At 40.1% G+C, this 17969-nt stretch overlaps 1 protein-coding gene across 1 annotated transcript in view; it reads right to left on the bottom strand.

Annotated features, from left to right (window-relative positions):
- Window positions 1–17969, bottom strand: part of TELO2 (telomere maintenance 2) — a 172000-nt gene that overhangs the window by 76379 nt on the left and 77652 nt on the right. The window contains exons 11-12 of the mRNA XM_053694239.1: window positions 13304–13392; window positions 4996–5084 (exon numbers count right to left, since the gene is read on the bottom strand). Of these exons, the coding sequence (XP_053550214.1) occupies window positions 4996–5084; window positions 13304–13392 (178 nt within the window). The remainder of the gene's footprint in view (window positions 1–4995; window positions 5085–13303; window positions 13393–17969) is intronic.

Genomic DNA, 17969 nt, shown 5'->3' with positions numbered 1-17969 from the left:
CAGAGCTGCTTGCCTTGACCTAGATCCGTACTTTGGAAGTTTGGTGTTTAGACGAGACGCCATCAGATCCAACTCCGGAACTCCCCACCTGAGGGTTATCATTGAGAATACCTCCGGATAAGGGGCCCATTCTACAACTCCGGAACTCCCCACCTGAGGGTTATCATTGAGAATACCTCCGGATGAAGGGCCCATTCTCCCTGGAGGGAAAGTCTGCCTAATCAGAAAATCTGATGCCCAGTTGACCACCCCTGGGATGTGGATGGCAGAAATGTGACCATTGAGAGACTCTGCCCACTGAAAAACGCGAGTCACCTCCTTCATGGCTAAGGAGCTTCTTGTTCCTCACTGGTGGTTGATACACGCCACCGAAGAGATGTTGTCCAATTGAAATTTGATGAACCGGACCAAACTCAGTTGAGGCCAAGCTATCAGTGCATTGAAGATTGCTCTCAACTCTAGGATATTTATAGGAAGGGCAAACTCCTCCTGAGTCCAAATTCCCTGAGCTATAGAGGGACCCAAAACTGCACCCCAGCCAGAAAGATGGTCTCAGGGAGCATGTGTCCTGGGACAGATGGTCCTGAGAGAGCCACCAGGACAACAATTCCCTCATCTGGATGTCCAAGACTATCTTCTGAGAAAGGTCTGAGTGGTCCCTGTTCCGATGTCTGAGCATGTATAACTCTAGAGGTCGCAGATGGAACCGAGTAAGGATGCCACCGCAATTCCTTGATATCTGGCTACTGCCAAAATATTCTCTAGAACCTTTGTAGAGATTCGTGGAGTTGAGGCTAGGCCGAAGACAGGGCTACCAATTGGATAGAGGTTGTAAATAAATGTTTGTTACACATCAGAGTCCTCAAGATAACACTCCCATGAAATCCCAAAAATTAGGAGATTATTTAAAGAACCCCAGGCTCCATTAACCTAAACAGAAAAAAGGTGAGTTAACCTCTGATATGCCTGAGCCTTCTACCTAGAAGGAAAGAAGCACTACTCTTGGAACTTTAGCTGTGGAGCAAGCACAACATCCTAGGTCCGACAGATCCAGAGGACTTCTGACAGGGACCTGGAGAAAAATGAAATACAGAGTAACCAACCCTGGTTTTCTACATGGGGGACATAATTAAAACATTCAATAAATCTAACTAAAAAGAGAACAGAGAGAGACAGTGGAGGAGATGTCAATCCCCCATGTGGTCTTGAACCCTGATCTCCCATGTTGACCGATAAATTATATCCGTCAAAGGAAATACAAATTGAAAATCTTATGGAAGGAAAACAATATCCATTAATAGAAGTATGAACAACATAATGATAACCTTCAGAGACATCAACCATAACTCAAAGAAGGAAAATATACAATATTTCATTATCTTAGATGAAAAATACATAAAACTGCCACTAGATGACATGAAACCCAAGATGTTTAATTCATGATTTAGACAGAGCATACAATTTTAATACACTTTTCAATTTACTTCTATTATTTAATTTGCTTCCTTCTCTTGTTATCCTTTGCTGAAAAGTTTATCTAGGCAAGTTCAGGAGTAGCAAAAAAAACAACAACTAGGTTCTAGCTGCTGATTGGTGGCTGCAGATATATGGCTGCAGATATATAACGATTGTCATTGGCTCATCCATGTGTTCAGTTATAAACCAGTAGAGCTGCATTGCTGCTCTTTCAACAAATGATACCAAGAGAATTAAACAAATTAGATCATAGAAGTAAATTAGAAATTTGTTTAAAATTGTATGTTCTATCTGAATCATGAAAAAAATTTTGGGTTTCATACCCCTTTAAGCAACCAAAAAAGATACAAATTAAGTATATATAAAAGAAAGACAAACAAATATATCCCCTATGATACCCTGAACCAGCTTAGCAATACCCATATAGCCCACAAGGATCCATTTTAAACTGAACACATTATGCGGTGCGAAAAAGCAGGTTGAACTATAAAGGACCCATTATACTTGAGGCCCCAGACTCGCCATTGATCAGAATAAAGCGAGATTTCGCCAAAAACCTGCGGCGGGAAAGCAACCCCAACGTCATCTGATCTACCACAGCGACTCACCTTTCAAAATAAATAAAGCTAGGGACTCTATTAGGTGCCCTGATGGCAAAGCGCAAAAAGGGAGGTCCATGCGATGACGCCCAGAATGGAGCCGTCGGCCTGCACATCCAGCGGCGGAAAAATTAACCCCCACCGCTCAGGATCGCATACCGCATAGCAAAAAAACAGGCTCCATAGATAAAGGCCGGCCACAGTGAAACAGCCTCAATCATACTTTCACCAAATATAGAAAGAGCGCGAACAGACGTTCCTTATGTTTTTGCGCAACCAAAAAACGCCAAAGGCAGGAGCCAAATACACAGTAACAAAGGCCGGGAGCTATAATTGCATGTACAGCTGAATGCTGTTCCAGGGTACTATTGCCCGGAGAGGCATATGAGCCTGTAAAGCCCTCCACAGAAATTCTCTAGTGCAGTGCTTTCCAAACTGTGTGTCGTGACACATTAGTGTGTCAGTGGCAGTGTGTAGGTGTCTCCCTGCTTCAGCACAATTTTTTTTAATTTAAAATTATTTTTCAATTTTTGTTTGGTTTCCGACTTTCCTCCTGCCTGCTACACATATCACGTAGTTGACATGTGATTGATACCTAGTGGGTCACAGATCATCTTAACCTATTGGCGCAGCTTAGCGGGAACTGTTCCCATTGGCAGCACATTGGCACGTGTAGTCTCCTCAATCGGCTCGTGACTGCACGTGTAGTCAATGAGTGGGACAGCAGTGTGTTTGCAGCGCGGGCAGTAGTCAGTCGGACTCGCAGAGCTCTGAGGGCAGCAGCTTAAACGCTGAGCTGAAGTCAGTTTTTTTTTTTCCCCCAGTAGTGCATTGCTGCTCCTGCTCTTGATATATGGATAGGAAGTTGAAGCTTAAAATGCTTGATGATGAAATGCGAGTGTCTTTAGCTAATATTCCACCAAATATTCAGAAACTGTGTTCATCCCATCAACCTCATACATCCCATTAAAATAGTAAGAAGCTATTGGTGTTAAACTTTTTTTTAATTCTTGCACATACATACTGTTACTTGTAAATACATTTCGTAATTATATATTTTATGTATGTGTCCGTATTTCTTAAAACAAGTTAGTTTAACCTCCTGTTTGCTAGTACAACTGAATTACTGTGTTGCAAAATGATGTAGGTCTAAAAAGTGTGTCACCAACATGAAATGTTTGGAAAGCTCTGCTATAGAGTAACACACAACATACACAGCCAGCGGAAACCTCCTCAGCCGCTGAAAAGGAGGAACATAAAATAAACTTTATGTAGGGGTTATACATGCCTCCCCTCACTGAGGGGGGAAATTAGGAAAATGCGGCAGAGTGAACAGCGGCACGATAAAGGGATTAACCCCTAAATTAAAGATAATACGTGACCTTAGAAATATGTGTATGGAGAGACACGTCCTGAACCCTGCCGCTACAAAAGGCCTGCATCTCTACCCACTAGATAAATGGGAGTACCCTCTGATCCGGTTCACAATAAAGAATATAACCCAGAACCGGAACATTCTCTAGAAATAAATATCAGACCAACTGATAACAGCTATCCAATATAGCAAAAAGGGAAACTCACCTCTATTTTATTCTGAAGATAATCAATATATAGCAGCAGAGATCTAGCATACCGCGCCATTACAGCAGCACTCCACGCTAGGATCCCGAAGCAAGAACTCAACACTGCTTTAGCCTATTAGATATCCTGAACCCAGGATATATATTCTCTTCCAGCCCCCTTAGGAAGGATTCAGGCGCCCCTGTGTCACCAGTCACTGAGTCCCTTAACGTGTCCCCCATTAAGGGGGAAATAATAGAAAAAGACACCCTCCAGGGCCTCTGCTGTGTAGTAGACACAGCAGGTCTAGGTCTGCCGACTTCATCCACACTTCTGTCAGGTTCAAATGTAGGGCAGACACAGGGCTTCAGGTCTGGCAGATTCAGACGACCTCCGACAGGGACCTGGAGAGAAAGGAAAAGCAGTGTAACCAACCCTGGTTTTCCATATAGGGGTTAGCATAATTTGTTGGAGTTAAAGTAAGGTCTACCTCACTAACCCCCAACAGCTAAAAGCAACCATTACTCTTACTAAAGAGGAATACATGGACACAGCATTCCCCCAATCCTTGCTTGCAGGCAAACTACCCATTAAAGGATTAAATATCTTCAGACACCATCTTTGAACATCAAAGAATGACTGGGGGTTTATGGGAAGTGGGAGTGATACTTTACTTTTTCTTTTCTGCTTTCTTCTTTCTATCCCTTTATCTCTTTTTAATGTATTTCTACATATGCTGGTCAATGATCATTTCATAACAAACGGAGATTAAAGGGACACTAAAGTCAAAATTAAACCTTAATGATTCAGATGGAGCATGCAAATTAATTCTATTATCAAATTTTGAACATTTTTTTTATATACACACTTTTTGAGGCACCAGCTCCTACTGAGCTTGTGCACAAGTTCATGATATACTAGTCTGTGATTGGCTGATGGCTATCACATGATACAAGGGACCAGCAACTGGGGGGGGGTGTCAGAAAAAAAATCTATTGCTTAGTTGAAATTCAGAGTGTTATTGCACTGTCTTTTTATTACGCACTTGTTAATTATGGAATTCTACTGTATTCAGTTGTCCTTTAAGGCTGTAGCCTAAGAGACACAATAACCTCCAGCGCTAATTGAGCATTCACCAATGGAACAGATAGCAAGCAAAAAGTCTGCAACACAAAGAACTTTATCACTGGTCAGTGGGATTACATAAAGTCATGTTGACAAAAGACTTTAATGTGAAGGTCAGTTTGATAAGCTATTTATGATAGTTGTTTGTATATTATTTGTTACTGGTCTCTTTCTCTTTTGTTCTTATTTATTAAACTTCATATTTTTTTTCAAACAGGGTTATGTTCTGACTTACCTCTTTGGTAGCCACAGGATTTGCCCAGATCAAAGCCACTAGTGAATTCAAGGTCACCTCCACCTTGTCCAAGTCGTCTGACAACAGCACTAGGGATAGATTTGTACAATTTTTATTCAGCTCACTACTAATAAGATGTGTAAAGCAACAAACAAGAAATAGTGCAATGCATGCTCTTACCGCTCTGTTACAATTGTAAGTTGTTCTTACACCAAAGGGGAGAAAGGGAGGTTCAGAAAAAATGTTTGGTGATGGAGGGGGAGGGATTTATTATTAATAAAGAAAATGTAAAAAAAATAAGAAAAATACTGCAAACTGGGTACTGGCGGAAATACTATTTAGAGGGGGGAAGTTTAGAGAGCTGCTTGAGAGGGATCAGGGAGGTGGGAGGGATCCCTACAATAAAAAAAATATTTTAAAAATTGCAGAAATCTGTATACTCACAGACTGTCTGCCAGTACCTAAGATGGGGGTGACAAGAGGGGGGTGAGATGTTTGGGAGGGATCAGGGGGTGAGAGGTGTCAGCTGGAAGGGTAATCTCTACACTACAGCTAAAATTAACCTTACAAGCTAAATAATTAACCCCTTCACTGTCAGGAAAATGTGGTGCGCAGCTGCAATTAGCGGCCAACTAATTATCAAAAAGCAATGGCATGTCTGCTATTTAAGAACAAAGGGGATCCCAGAAAAGCTTTTACAACCATTTGTGTTATGACTGCACAAGCGGTATGTTAATAATTTCAGTGAAAACCCCAAAGTTTGTGAAAAAGTTAACTACTTTTTAAATATGCATTTTTAATATTATATTGCCTCATCACCTAAAAATATATATGCAGGGGGAACTTCCGGTGGGCAGCGTACCAAGATGGCCACGGACTTATACCGCTCTGTATCAGCTATTGATATTATCAATAATTAGTGGCCACACTTCTAGCCATCCATATCACCCTTGGCAAGCATTGTGCCCGGGTATCTACCAGGATCAAGGCTAGACATCTCTTGGCTCCAGAGAAGTCATTTGTCAGTATTAACGCCATTGGGCTTTACCACCGAACTGTGTGCTCAGTCTGCTCCGTATATCTATGTGTGACTTGTCAAAATGGAACATATTACCTCTGGCGTGATTTAAATGTTCAGTCCTCTGTTTGACTCATTATCAGCATCAATGGGCCAACTCCTGCAAGAGGTGTGTATGAGCAGAAATGCTCATGATAGCCTGACAACTTACAAGAGAGACACAACAACAATGGTAGTTTCTAATCAGATTGCCTCAATCCATGATGCTATGAACATCGGCACTATACTACCCGACACATGTCAAGATCTGCCACCACCATTCAAAACGACAACACCGGTAACACCCGACTGCTCACTGGTTAAGGTGACGAACAAAGCGCAGCATACCCTAACTAGTCTGGAAACTCCTTATTCCCCAGCATGCATTAACAGCTCGCTAATCTGCATTAATGGAGTTGCTGGGCATGGGGTTAATAACTGTCTCTACATCCAGGGATCTGAGACCGAAATTGAATGTCTAGGGAATGTGATTTCACGAACCCTCCCTATTAAGACTGTGTCTAGCTTTATACTCCGTGGGCACTTGATGGAATGGATGGAACTGCAGGAAAAGGTGCAATTAGCTACTGCGTCACAGCCTTACTCATCTGAAGCTCTAGACTCTCTATGTTTCCTTATATACCTGAGGGACTGCAGGAAGGGACAGTCAAGGGTCTGTTCACGAACCCTCCCTATTAAGACTGTGTCTAGCTTTATACTCCGTGGGCACTTGATGGAATGGATGGAACTGCAGGAAAAGGTGCAATTAGCTACTGCGTCACAGCCTTACTCATCTGAAGCTCTAGACTCTCTATGTTTCCTTATATACCTGAGGGACTGCAGGAAGGGACAGTCAAGGGTCTGTTCACCGGTATTGGGTGACCTTATTTCTGAGACTTCGCTCTGATGGGGTACTGCTCTGGAACTATGCTCAACATCGTACTGTAATAATAGCATTACAATGGCGAGCATCGGCCAGTATTGCATTAGAAAAAATAAGAAACAGTACCCCAAACTACTTTGGCTTGTGTATCAGTACTATTATGTTTGAATAAACCAAGTCCCCTTGTATTAATATGTTAATATGGCTTGCACACCATAACATTTGTTAACTTCTCATTTAGAGATCAGACCTGCTTATACTTGTACTACAAAATGTGTGTGACTTTTGCTCCCGCTCTCACGAATACCTTGCAGTTCCCTCCTGCTCATTTGGGAAAGAATTATACTGGAGTCTGTTTATTATCAGTTTTATCCCTGTTGGCTTTTATTGTTTAAATATAAAATTTGTTTATTTTTCACATCTCATTTAGGGATGGTGCGCTTCAACCACCCTATGACAAGTAATCTGCCATTTTGCTAATGCCTTGGTAATATTCACTTGCATAAGTAAGGAAATTGCATTAAAAGGTTCCCAGATCAATGGTATAATATCTGTATACATACTCTCTTGTCCAGTGACATTTAATGTATAATCTCTTAGACCCCATAGACATAGTGCAGTTTGTTTGATCCAATATTATCTGACTGGGTATAATTATTTCTCTGCTGACTCTTTGGCACTATTTATTCATTCAGTTGCCCTTCTCGTTTCTATGACCATAGTTTAAGTCTATTTCCATGAGGAACTCACTTGTTTTAATTGGAAAAACCTTATAATACCTCATTTGTCATACTACTATTTCACTATATTAACTCTGTAGTTGGTGCCTACTGCTAGTAATTTAGCTACATACTACTATAATAATGCTGCACATATGGACAAGAAGATAGAGTAATTAAGCCCATGTTTGATTTTAGAGCTTAAACCTCAATGATAATATTCTGTATAGTGTCATCCTTATGCTTGATTAAATTGTAAGCTCTATTGTATGTGTATTCTGTTTGCAGGTTTTTTGTTTTGTTTTTTTCTGTTTTATTTTCTTTAATGTTCTACAAGATTAACGCTACGCTGCTTGCTATTTATGTTGACAATGACATGGATTGTATGACAAGATATTCTTTTTTTCCCCATCACTAATTCATTTAAAACATATCAGCGGAGATATCTATTACTTCACCTGAAACAATCTTACAGGTAGAACCTTTATAATCAATAGAATTATCATAGGATGGCTACATGATTTAAAAGAGGCATCATTCCCACTCTGGGAAAAGTATATTAAAGCTTGAAATACCCTCTTATATTTTGGGCATCATAGAAACTTTATATAACCATTTAACACTGCTTGCTTATCTTAATATCATAATGAGACTTACACATTTAGTATAGATGATTCTACCCTTCTAAAATTATAAGTCAATAGATACTGCCATCCCTTTAATAGGAAATCTATGTATTTAGAGGTGAAGAGGATCTCTGATTGAACAGATTGTGGTGACAGTGTCCCATGTCAGACCTTCCCTTCAATATATCTAAAAGCTGAATGAGGTACATCTGTCACAAATGTCCTTATGATTCTAACTACCTTAACATGGTTCTCATCCATCAATGTAATACAGTACAATATCTACCCCAGCATGAGCAGCTATCCATATCTAGTCTTAGCATAAGTTTGGTAATTTTCTTTTTTTTTTTCTCTTTCTCTGTTCTTGTTTTATTTGTTTGTTTGTTTCTCTTTTTTTGTCTGTTCATTTGTTTTAATGGAAAAGTAAGGAGCTCAGGTGATTTCAATATGGGAGGTTCCTGTAATGTCATTTGCCTTCCATGCTACCCTAACTTATAGCGTTTTTGTTTCCACACACTGCTAAGGGTATATCCCATACTTACGACAGCTTTTTGTTTTAAGTGGAACTGTATATGTATGTTGTACTTTATTGCACTGTATATTTGGCAGATACGGAGTGACTTCATTGAGATTGGGATCCCAGCCTATGATTTTAAGTGGAGCCATGTGGCGAGTGGCCTTACAAACTAAGAGTCTGCATATAATATTTTCTCTACAAAGCTAACCTTACATGGCAGGAGTCACCATTCTAAGACCGTGACACCTTTTGGCAGGTCAGTCGCTACAACTATTTTTTCTATGAGACTCATAACCTAAGGGCTCAGATTTTCACATATTTCCCCCGCCCGGGCAGCCGGGTTGAAAAGCCGCGTGAAGTTCTGCTTTATGCTTTTGCTACTACCTTGTGATTACACATTTTCTACCAAGGGTTGCAGCCACAGTTTGCTCTTTAAGCCTCATTTTGGACCAAAAAACCTTCTATAACCTTCTATAAAACCATATAAGACCTACTGGAGGGTCTAGAGCGGCAAATGTGTGTACGCCTAGATGACCTCTGTCAGATACTACGATCAGAGGCTGCAGTACCACAGCCAAGTGCAAGGGAGCATGAGGAAGGAGGGAATCCTCAGAGCGCTATTCCTGTTTGTTGTTCTCAAGCACCTACCGACACACCAACAGGAGTCTCAGCCGATTTACTCAGCTATACCACAACCTCGCAGGGCCCTAACCCATATCACTATCCTGCTTTGCTCACATCAGAGGAATGCGGACCAGCTGGTCAGCTACCTCTACAACCTATTAGTGCATCGCCAATTACACACAGGTTTTCGGTCACAGAGGACATGGTGGGTCTGAGTGAGCAGCCAGCGCAGAACATCACAGCTCTCTTTATCAACCTTGTATCTTCAGATGGCACCTGGGTGAGGTTGAAGGCTTCAGTGATCACTAACAAGATCTGGAACGACGCACTCGCTTCAATGGTCCCCCCTATTAATCCTTTGAAGTCTAGAGTTGGCTAACAAGCTACATTTACCGGTGGCTTAGTGCTGCCTTTTCGACCACGGACTTAGTTGTGATTTGGGTAGCCTCCATGAAGCAGAGTGTTCATTTTTACTACTTTAGCAGAGGTAGACTTTTTTACTTATTTGTTGGTATTCTTTCACCATTTTGTCTCATATGTTCCCTTTTTATGACTGTGTATTATGTTCCAGAACTTGTCCTAGCTGATATATATATTTATGATACATATTGTTTAAAACTAGAGTTGCAGCCCCCATTCTACAAGCTCTTTTAGACAGGGGAGGTATAGGACTACCAAACGTTAGGATATATTACGAAGCTGCCATGATCTCACATGTGTCAGCCTGGGGTAGCAACCTTCCCCCAGCTAGGTGGTGAGACCTCAAACAGGCCTCACTACCATCCCATGTTAAACTGAAAGATCTCTTATGGATACCCCTGCACTGTATAGCTAAACCAGTTATCTCAAATTTACTTGTTAAAGGATGTCAAGAAACCTGGCTCAAATTAAGACATAGCCCATCAATCTCCCCTCATCCTTTGACGATCCACTCCAAAGTCGGCCTATTACACAGCCTCCCAAACATGCACCTAGGTAGTTGGAGGAGAACCTCCTTAAGCCAATTGTCTGACTTCTATTTGGACGGACGACTTCTTAACCAAACAGACCTGACCAACCTACTTGAGATTACCTATAAATTACAATTTGACTTACTTAGACAGTGATCCCTTATGAAGGATTGGGGATTCCTGGAAGGTCAACCTCGAAGTTTGACCCCATGGGAGATCAGATACTTTCTGTAGAAACTAACCACATTACCTCCTGGGAGACGGAATGGAGACAGGAGTTCACCGTCAAACAGTAGACACAGGCAAAAGTTGCTACCAAGTCAGCTATACACTGCGTAACCATGTATGAATTATACTATAAATTGTTAACCAGATGGCATCTGGACTCCCTACCAAACTGCAAAAAATCTACCCAGCCCACTCCCCACTTTGTTGGAGGCACTGCAGGGAACCAGGAACTTCCCTACAATATTTGGTGGATCTGCCCACTTCTGCTACCTTTTTGGGACAAAACACGGCAATTATGCTCTAAACTAGATCTCCCAGTCCCCACACAACCGAGTACAGCACTCCTACACCTAGACATCATGGCCCTACCCAAACGCAGACAATTTTTATTAATCTACATCCTGATTTCAACTAAACTAATGATTGCAAGTAACTGGAAAAAAGAAACCCCCCAAAATGGCAAGAAGTAGTGGACAAAATAAACTACCTCAAATCAATGGAGGAAGGAATCTTTAGAACCAATAACCAAATATCCATGTACTGCCTGATCTGGGAGCCATGTGAATCTCTCCAACGCTCCCTCCCTCACTAATCTATTGCAAACCTGTATCAGAGTAGTCCCTCTTGACCCACTAACCTAAATGAAGCCTGCCTAACCCCCCCTCACATACTGTTTTCCTAGTCCTTTACCTACTTCCCTAGATGTTGCGATGCAAAATGGGGAAAATTACCACTTAAGTAAACCACTAGTAGGATAACAACGACAGACCACAATACTCAAGTAAACGCTTCTCTTCTCATCTCAACACAACAAGACATATTATGACTTCCACGTTATGTTGATCTACACTCGCTACTTCTCAGATGGAGTTGTCTGGAGAGCTATAAGGCCATTTGTGGCCTTTAATTTATATTAATAATGTTTTATTGTTTGATTTTTACTTAGTAATGCTATATAAGAAAATATGAGGATGTTATATTCATATGTACATTTAAAGATATGGACATTTTACTAGCCATCAACTATCCGGATCTGGAACATACATTAGAAGCCTCAGCCTATGGATGGACAATAGTCTGACAAGTCGACCTGATCCTTCAGGAACCTTCTACTCTTCTGCATGTATGGTTCTAAGACCTGATATGTATGCAAATCTTTAATGTACCGTACCTTTACTATTTTTCCTCAATAAAAACTTTAATTTATAAAAACATATTTTTTAAAACTAGTTGTGAGATATCTTTACAGTCCTCCCTAAACCAAGTTATGTTCATAATGCTACACTGTCATATATTGTACACATTTCTTATACCTCCTAGATCTTATGTTTGTTATTTGTTAGACATTACCCATCTAACTGTCCTGTTACACTACTACGCTTTACGGTATAAATGTGCTGTCTGTGGCTCGGACAGCATGTTATATACTCTTGCTAATTCATGTAACCATAATTTAAATTGAGCAGAATTTCTGCCAGCACTTACCGCTCTACCGTAGATATCTTGAGTTTTACTCCCATTTTGTTATAACAAACTACTCTTAATATAGTTCCTAGGAGAAAATTTGTCTGCAATTAGTTTCCACCTCCTTTCTGATAATCCAAATTTGTTTACATTCCTCCTTATAATGGTCCTATATAGAGGCTCTAATATATTATATACAGTGGCTGATTATCTTTATCTTTCTGATCTAGACATTTAAAATCAGTTATGCTGAGACGCATTTTGTTTGTCACTTTTATTCCTGTAACTCTAAGGTATTATTCTTGTTAGACTTCACAAGTCAGCTTGTTATCTTTTGTCTCTTAATATCTGCATTTGATATCACCAATTAGAAGTTGTTATAAATATACCATATTTAATTACACTGCTACATGGCCACAGATCTGACTACCATACGAGCGTCATTTTATGTAACTAAGTGGTCCAAAAGAGGCCAGCAAAGTGGTCATTTTCATATGATAGTTTTCTCCAAAAAAGGAGCTTTCAGAAGTCTACGTTTTGTTACTCACAGCTTTTCCTATTTCTATCAGTTTTGTATAATTCAATTAATTTATTGTCATACTTGCTGCATGACCTTCTTTATGTGATGTATTTTCCTCAAAACCTCAATAAAAGATTATTAATTAAGAAAAAATATATATAAAGATTTCTGCAGATGCCCATGGATAGAGCATACAATTGACAGCTATTATCAGATTTCCTTTGTTCTCATGGTATTATCTTTAGAAAAGAATAGCTAGGTAAGTACACGTGTCTGCAGCAATACTTGGCAGCAAAAACATCTGCTATCTAGTGTTCTTGCAAATGTATAACTTAGTTAAAAGTATTCTTGCAGCCATAGAGTTCTACAAACAATTGCACACTCCTGAGCCTACCAACCTGCTTTTTTTTAACAAAGGATACCAACAGAAGGAAGTAAATTTGATAACAGAAATTAACTGAAATTTTTTTTATTGTACACTCTATCTTGAAAGAATGTTTTTGGTTTCGTGTTACATTAAAAAAATGATGGACAACATTCCAACTTGGAGCAGCAGTTATACTTCCTACCCTACCCCAAATTAACAGACATACAGAATCTCTTATTGGCTTACAGGGGCCGCGTGCAAACTGTGTGTAAATAGTATGGTACAGGAACAGACTCTCTCGCTTGCAGCGTACAATGGAAAACTCAGTGACTTACGATGTTTTACCATCTCACCTTCTATACAATCGCGGATATATTTTGGTGTTTTACTCTTTTTCATTTCTGTGTCCGCACTCATGTCATAAGGTTCCAGGTCATCATCACTGTCAGACATTAAAGGATATCTTATTGTTCATACAATTAGAAAACACATTTAATGAGACACCTTACCCATATGCTAACTCGCATGTCTGTAAAAGGCAGAACAGAAAATATCACGTGAACATTTCTAAGTAAAAAAAGGAAGATATTTTACCTCAAAATCCCTTCAGCTCACCACAGTAAGTGCTTAGTGATCCAGGACTACTATTTTTACTGTCATGTGCATGGTGGGAAAAAAAACAGCCAATCAGCTTCATTAGTGCTGAGTTCACACTTTACTTTACTGTTATCTCATGAAATTTCGCTGAAATCTCACAAGATTTCATAGTAAACTTCCTTAAAATTTGGAGAGAAATAAATTGACTGTGCCTGCACGTGCCAGACGCGTGCTCTCTTGTAAACCCTGCGACTAGCATCCCAATTGGCTGGTTAAAGTCCCTTTACAATGGGATGTAACTACTAGGTAAAATACCTTCCATTTTTTACATAGAGATGTTCAGGTGATATTTTCTAGTCAGCTTTTTACAGATATACTGCATCACTTTCATGTTATTTAACATTTGGCCATCATATCCCTTTAACTTAGTGATATGTGCAAAGGACAGCTTATATTCAGAGAGCGCCGCATATGGCAGTAAAGTAACAGTTCAGACCAAACACTCACATGCAAAGCATAGCTTATAGCAAATATACTAAGAGCCTGATATTAAAAACCTCATCGCTCGGGTGAGATATTCTAAGAACTCTCGTCGATACGGCGAAGCCCTTAAAAATTTTTTTTAAATTGAGACATGTTTATGTTGCTATGTAGTGTACTTTATGATAAACAGAGACTCTTACATTACAATACAAGGTCTAAAAAAATCCTAAAGATTTTGCGTGATTTCTCCCCATGCCGGTGAGGTTTTGAATATCAGGCCCTAAGTGAGACTAAAGAGGAGACATGGGCAAATTAGGTAATCATCAAGCAAATATACTCAGTAAGAGGAGAGCATAAATCACTGTTATTTAAGCCACAACTGGATGATCGTGTGACAAGTCTAAGGAATTGGGTGTCACATGACTGGACCATGTGACTTGAATTGGTTGCTTAAAAGTCCCTTTACAACAGGACGTGGCTACTGAGGAAACTGAGGTAAAATATATTTATTTTCCCTGTTCCTGCCTGCTTCCCCCCTTCCCCTGCTCTTTTGGACCCTTTGGTGTGTGTGGATAAATATAATTTTTTTTTTTATTTTTTTTTCCTCTCTCCTCTCTCTCTTCTCCCAGTACAAATTAAAACATTAAAACAGCAAACTTCTAGGATGTTGGAATTGATTACACATTAGTGCTAAGTTTAAGTGTTGGTTAAGTATGTGTTTAAGGGGGGGTGGGAAAGGGAAAGTTATTGCAGGTAAATGCTAAATCAAACTTGATAGAGAATAGCTGAAAAACTAGAAAAAGGACTTGAGAGATTGATATATGACATTTTTGTACTTTGTAACAATTTATATCTATGTGTACAAGTGCTTATGTACTCATGAAAATGTTGTCTTGGATGTAATTATATATTTGTATTTGTACATTGTCTTTTGTCCTCAATAAAACAGAATTTTAAAAAAATATATATATTTCTTTTTAACAGGGATGGTCACGTGATATTTTCTAGTCCTTTTTTAACAATATGCTGCATCACTTTTAAGGGATTAGGTATTTGGGCAACATATCTCTTTAAGCAACCTCTTTTATACTGAAAAAGATACATAATCTGTCTGTACAGATCAGCTGTGTCATGGAGACGTAATACTGACTCTTGTATTGTTTAACATAGATTTAATCATCTCATGATACTTAAAGGACCCCCAAATATAGTAGATTTGCATAATCAACAAATGCATGATAAAGACAATCTAATAGCACTTAGTCTAAACGTCAAATGGAGTAGTTTATTTTTTTCTGACAAATTTTTAAAGTTATGTCTATTTCTACTCCTCCTATATCATGTGACAGCCATCAGCCAATCACAAATGCATATAGATATATTCTGGGAATTCTTGCACATGCTCAGTAGGAGCTGGTTACTCAAAAAGTGTAAATATAAAAAGACTGCAAATTTTGTTAAAAGAAGTAAACTGGAAAGTTGTTTAAAATTGCATGCTCTATCTGAATCATGAAAGTTTATTTTTAACTTACTGTAAGTGTCCCTTTAAAGCAGTGTTTCTCAACTCCAGTCCTCAGGACCCTTAACAGACCAGATATTCATTATTTCTCAACTAGAGCACAGGTGAAATAATCAGCTGATCAGTAACCATGGTTACTAACCTGCTCTCACCCATCAGCTGATTATTTCACCTGTGCTCTAGTTAAGATATAATGAAACTCTGGCCAGTCCTGAGGACTGGAGTTGAGCAACACTGCTTTAAAGCATACCGTAAGCCATGGACTGGTGAAATCAAACTTAGAATGCATTCAGGCTAGTTACAACACAAATATAATACAAAGCAAACATTTTAGGAGCCATGGGCAGGTTTTTGCATATACAGGGTTTTAAAGTTAAAAAGGACCATAAAAAAAAAATGAAATAAGTCACAAAATTGTCAATCATGCATGATAAAAAACAAAATTTATGCTTACCAGATAAATTCCTTTCCTTCCTGGCAGGGAGAGTCCACAACTTCATTTATAACTGTTGAGAATATCGACACCTGGCCACCAGGAGGAGGCAAAGACACCCCAGCCAAAGGCTACAAATATCCCTGCCACATCTAAAATATAAAAGGGGCTTGGGGCCATGGACTCTCCCTGCCAGGAAGAAAAGGAATTTATCTGGTAAGCATAAATTTTGTTTTCTTTCCCAAGGCAGGGAGAGTCCACAACTTCATTCATAACTGTTAGGAACCAATAACCAAGCTCCAGAGGACACTGATGAATAAACAGGAGGGACAAAAAGAAAAATGCAGACCCTAAACTGAGGGCACCACAGCCTGTAACACCTTTCTCCCAAAAGCTGCTTCGCAGAAGCGAAAACATCAAATTTATAGAATTTAGAAAACGTATATAAGGAGGACCAGGTAGCCGCCTTACAAATCTGATCCATAGAGGTTTCGTTCTTAAAAGTCCAGGAGGAAGCAACTGCTCTAGTGGAATGAGCCGTAATTCTCTCAAGAGGCTGTTGCCCCGCTATCTCATAAGCTAAGCGGATGATACTCCTCAACCACAAAGAAGTCGCAGTGGCCTTCTGGCCCTTGTCAGCATAGGGAACGAACAAGGAAGAGGATTGTCTGAAATCCTTAGTAGCTTGAAGGTAGAATTTTAAGGCACGAACCACATCCAAATTGTGGAGTAAACGTTCCTTAGATGAGGAAGGCTTAGCACAAAAAGGACAAAAAGGAAGGAACCACAATCTCTTGATTGACCTTGGGTAGAAAACCTAACTTAGTACGTAAAACAGCCTTATAAGCATGGAACACAAGGTATGGGGATCACATTGTAATGAAGAAATCTCAGAGACTTTGCGAGCTGAAGTGATAGCCAACAAAAACAGAACCTTCCAAGACAAAAGTTTGAGGTCAACATTATGCATGGGCTCAAACGGAACTTGTTGCAAAACACGAAGAACAAGGTTGATGCTCCAAGAAGGAGCAACAGGTCTGAACACTGGTCTGATTCTGACCAGGGCTTTAACAAAAGACTGAACATCCAGAAGATCTGTTAATCTCCTATGTAGCAAAACTGATAGGGCTGAGATCTGACCCTTCAGAGAACTGGCGGATAAGTCCTTCTCCAGACCATCCTGGAGAAAGGACAAAAGAACAGAAACCTTCACCTTGTGCCATGGGACACCACGTTCCTCACACCAATGAAGATAAGTCCGCCAAACCTTATGGTTAATGCGCCTATTAACTGGCTTCCGAGCCTGGATTAAAGTATCTATGACTCTACCAGAGAAGCCTCTCTTGGCTAAGACTAAGTTCCACACAGTCAAACGTAGAGAATCTAGATTCTGATGTAGGAATGGGCCCTGCATTAGAAAGTCCTTCCAATAAGGTAACCTCCAGGGAGGAAAGGAAGACATCCTTACTAGATCTGCAAACCAGGTCCTTCGAGGCCATGAAGGAGCTATTAGAATCACTCTGGCCCGCTCCTGTTTGATGCAAGACACTACCCGAGGTAGAAGAGCCAATGGAAGAAAAAGATATACGAGTCTGAACCTCCATGGAACCACTAACGCATCTACTATCTCTGCCTGAGGATCCCTCGATCTCGACCCGTACATGGGTAGCTTGGCATTGAGACGAGAGGCCATGAGATCTATCTCCGGAAGTCCCCATGTGAGGGTTATTTCTGAAAACACCTCGGGATTGAGAGACCATTCTCCCGGGTGAAAGGATTGTTTGCTGAGGAAGCCGCCTTCCCAGTTCTCCACCCCCGGTATTTGGATCGCTGAGAGACAGCAGTTGTGGACTTCCGCCCATTGAAGGATTAGGGACACTTCTCTCATCGCTAAGGAACTTCTTGTTCCTCCCTGATGGTTGATGTAAGCGACCAAAGTTATATTGTCCCACTAAAATCTGATATACTGGGCAGAACTGAGCTGGGG

Source organism: Bombina bombina, chromosome 11 (assembly GCF_027579735.1).
Source record: "Bombina bombina isolate aBomBom1 chromosome 11, aBomBom1.pri, whole genome shotgun sequence".
NCBI lineage: Eukaryota > Metazoa > Chordata > Amphibia > Anura > Bombinatoridae > Bombina > Bombina bombina.
Note: the sequence above shows the minus strand (reverse complement) of the source record. Positions and strands in the feature narration are given on the sequence as shown.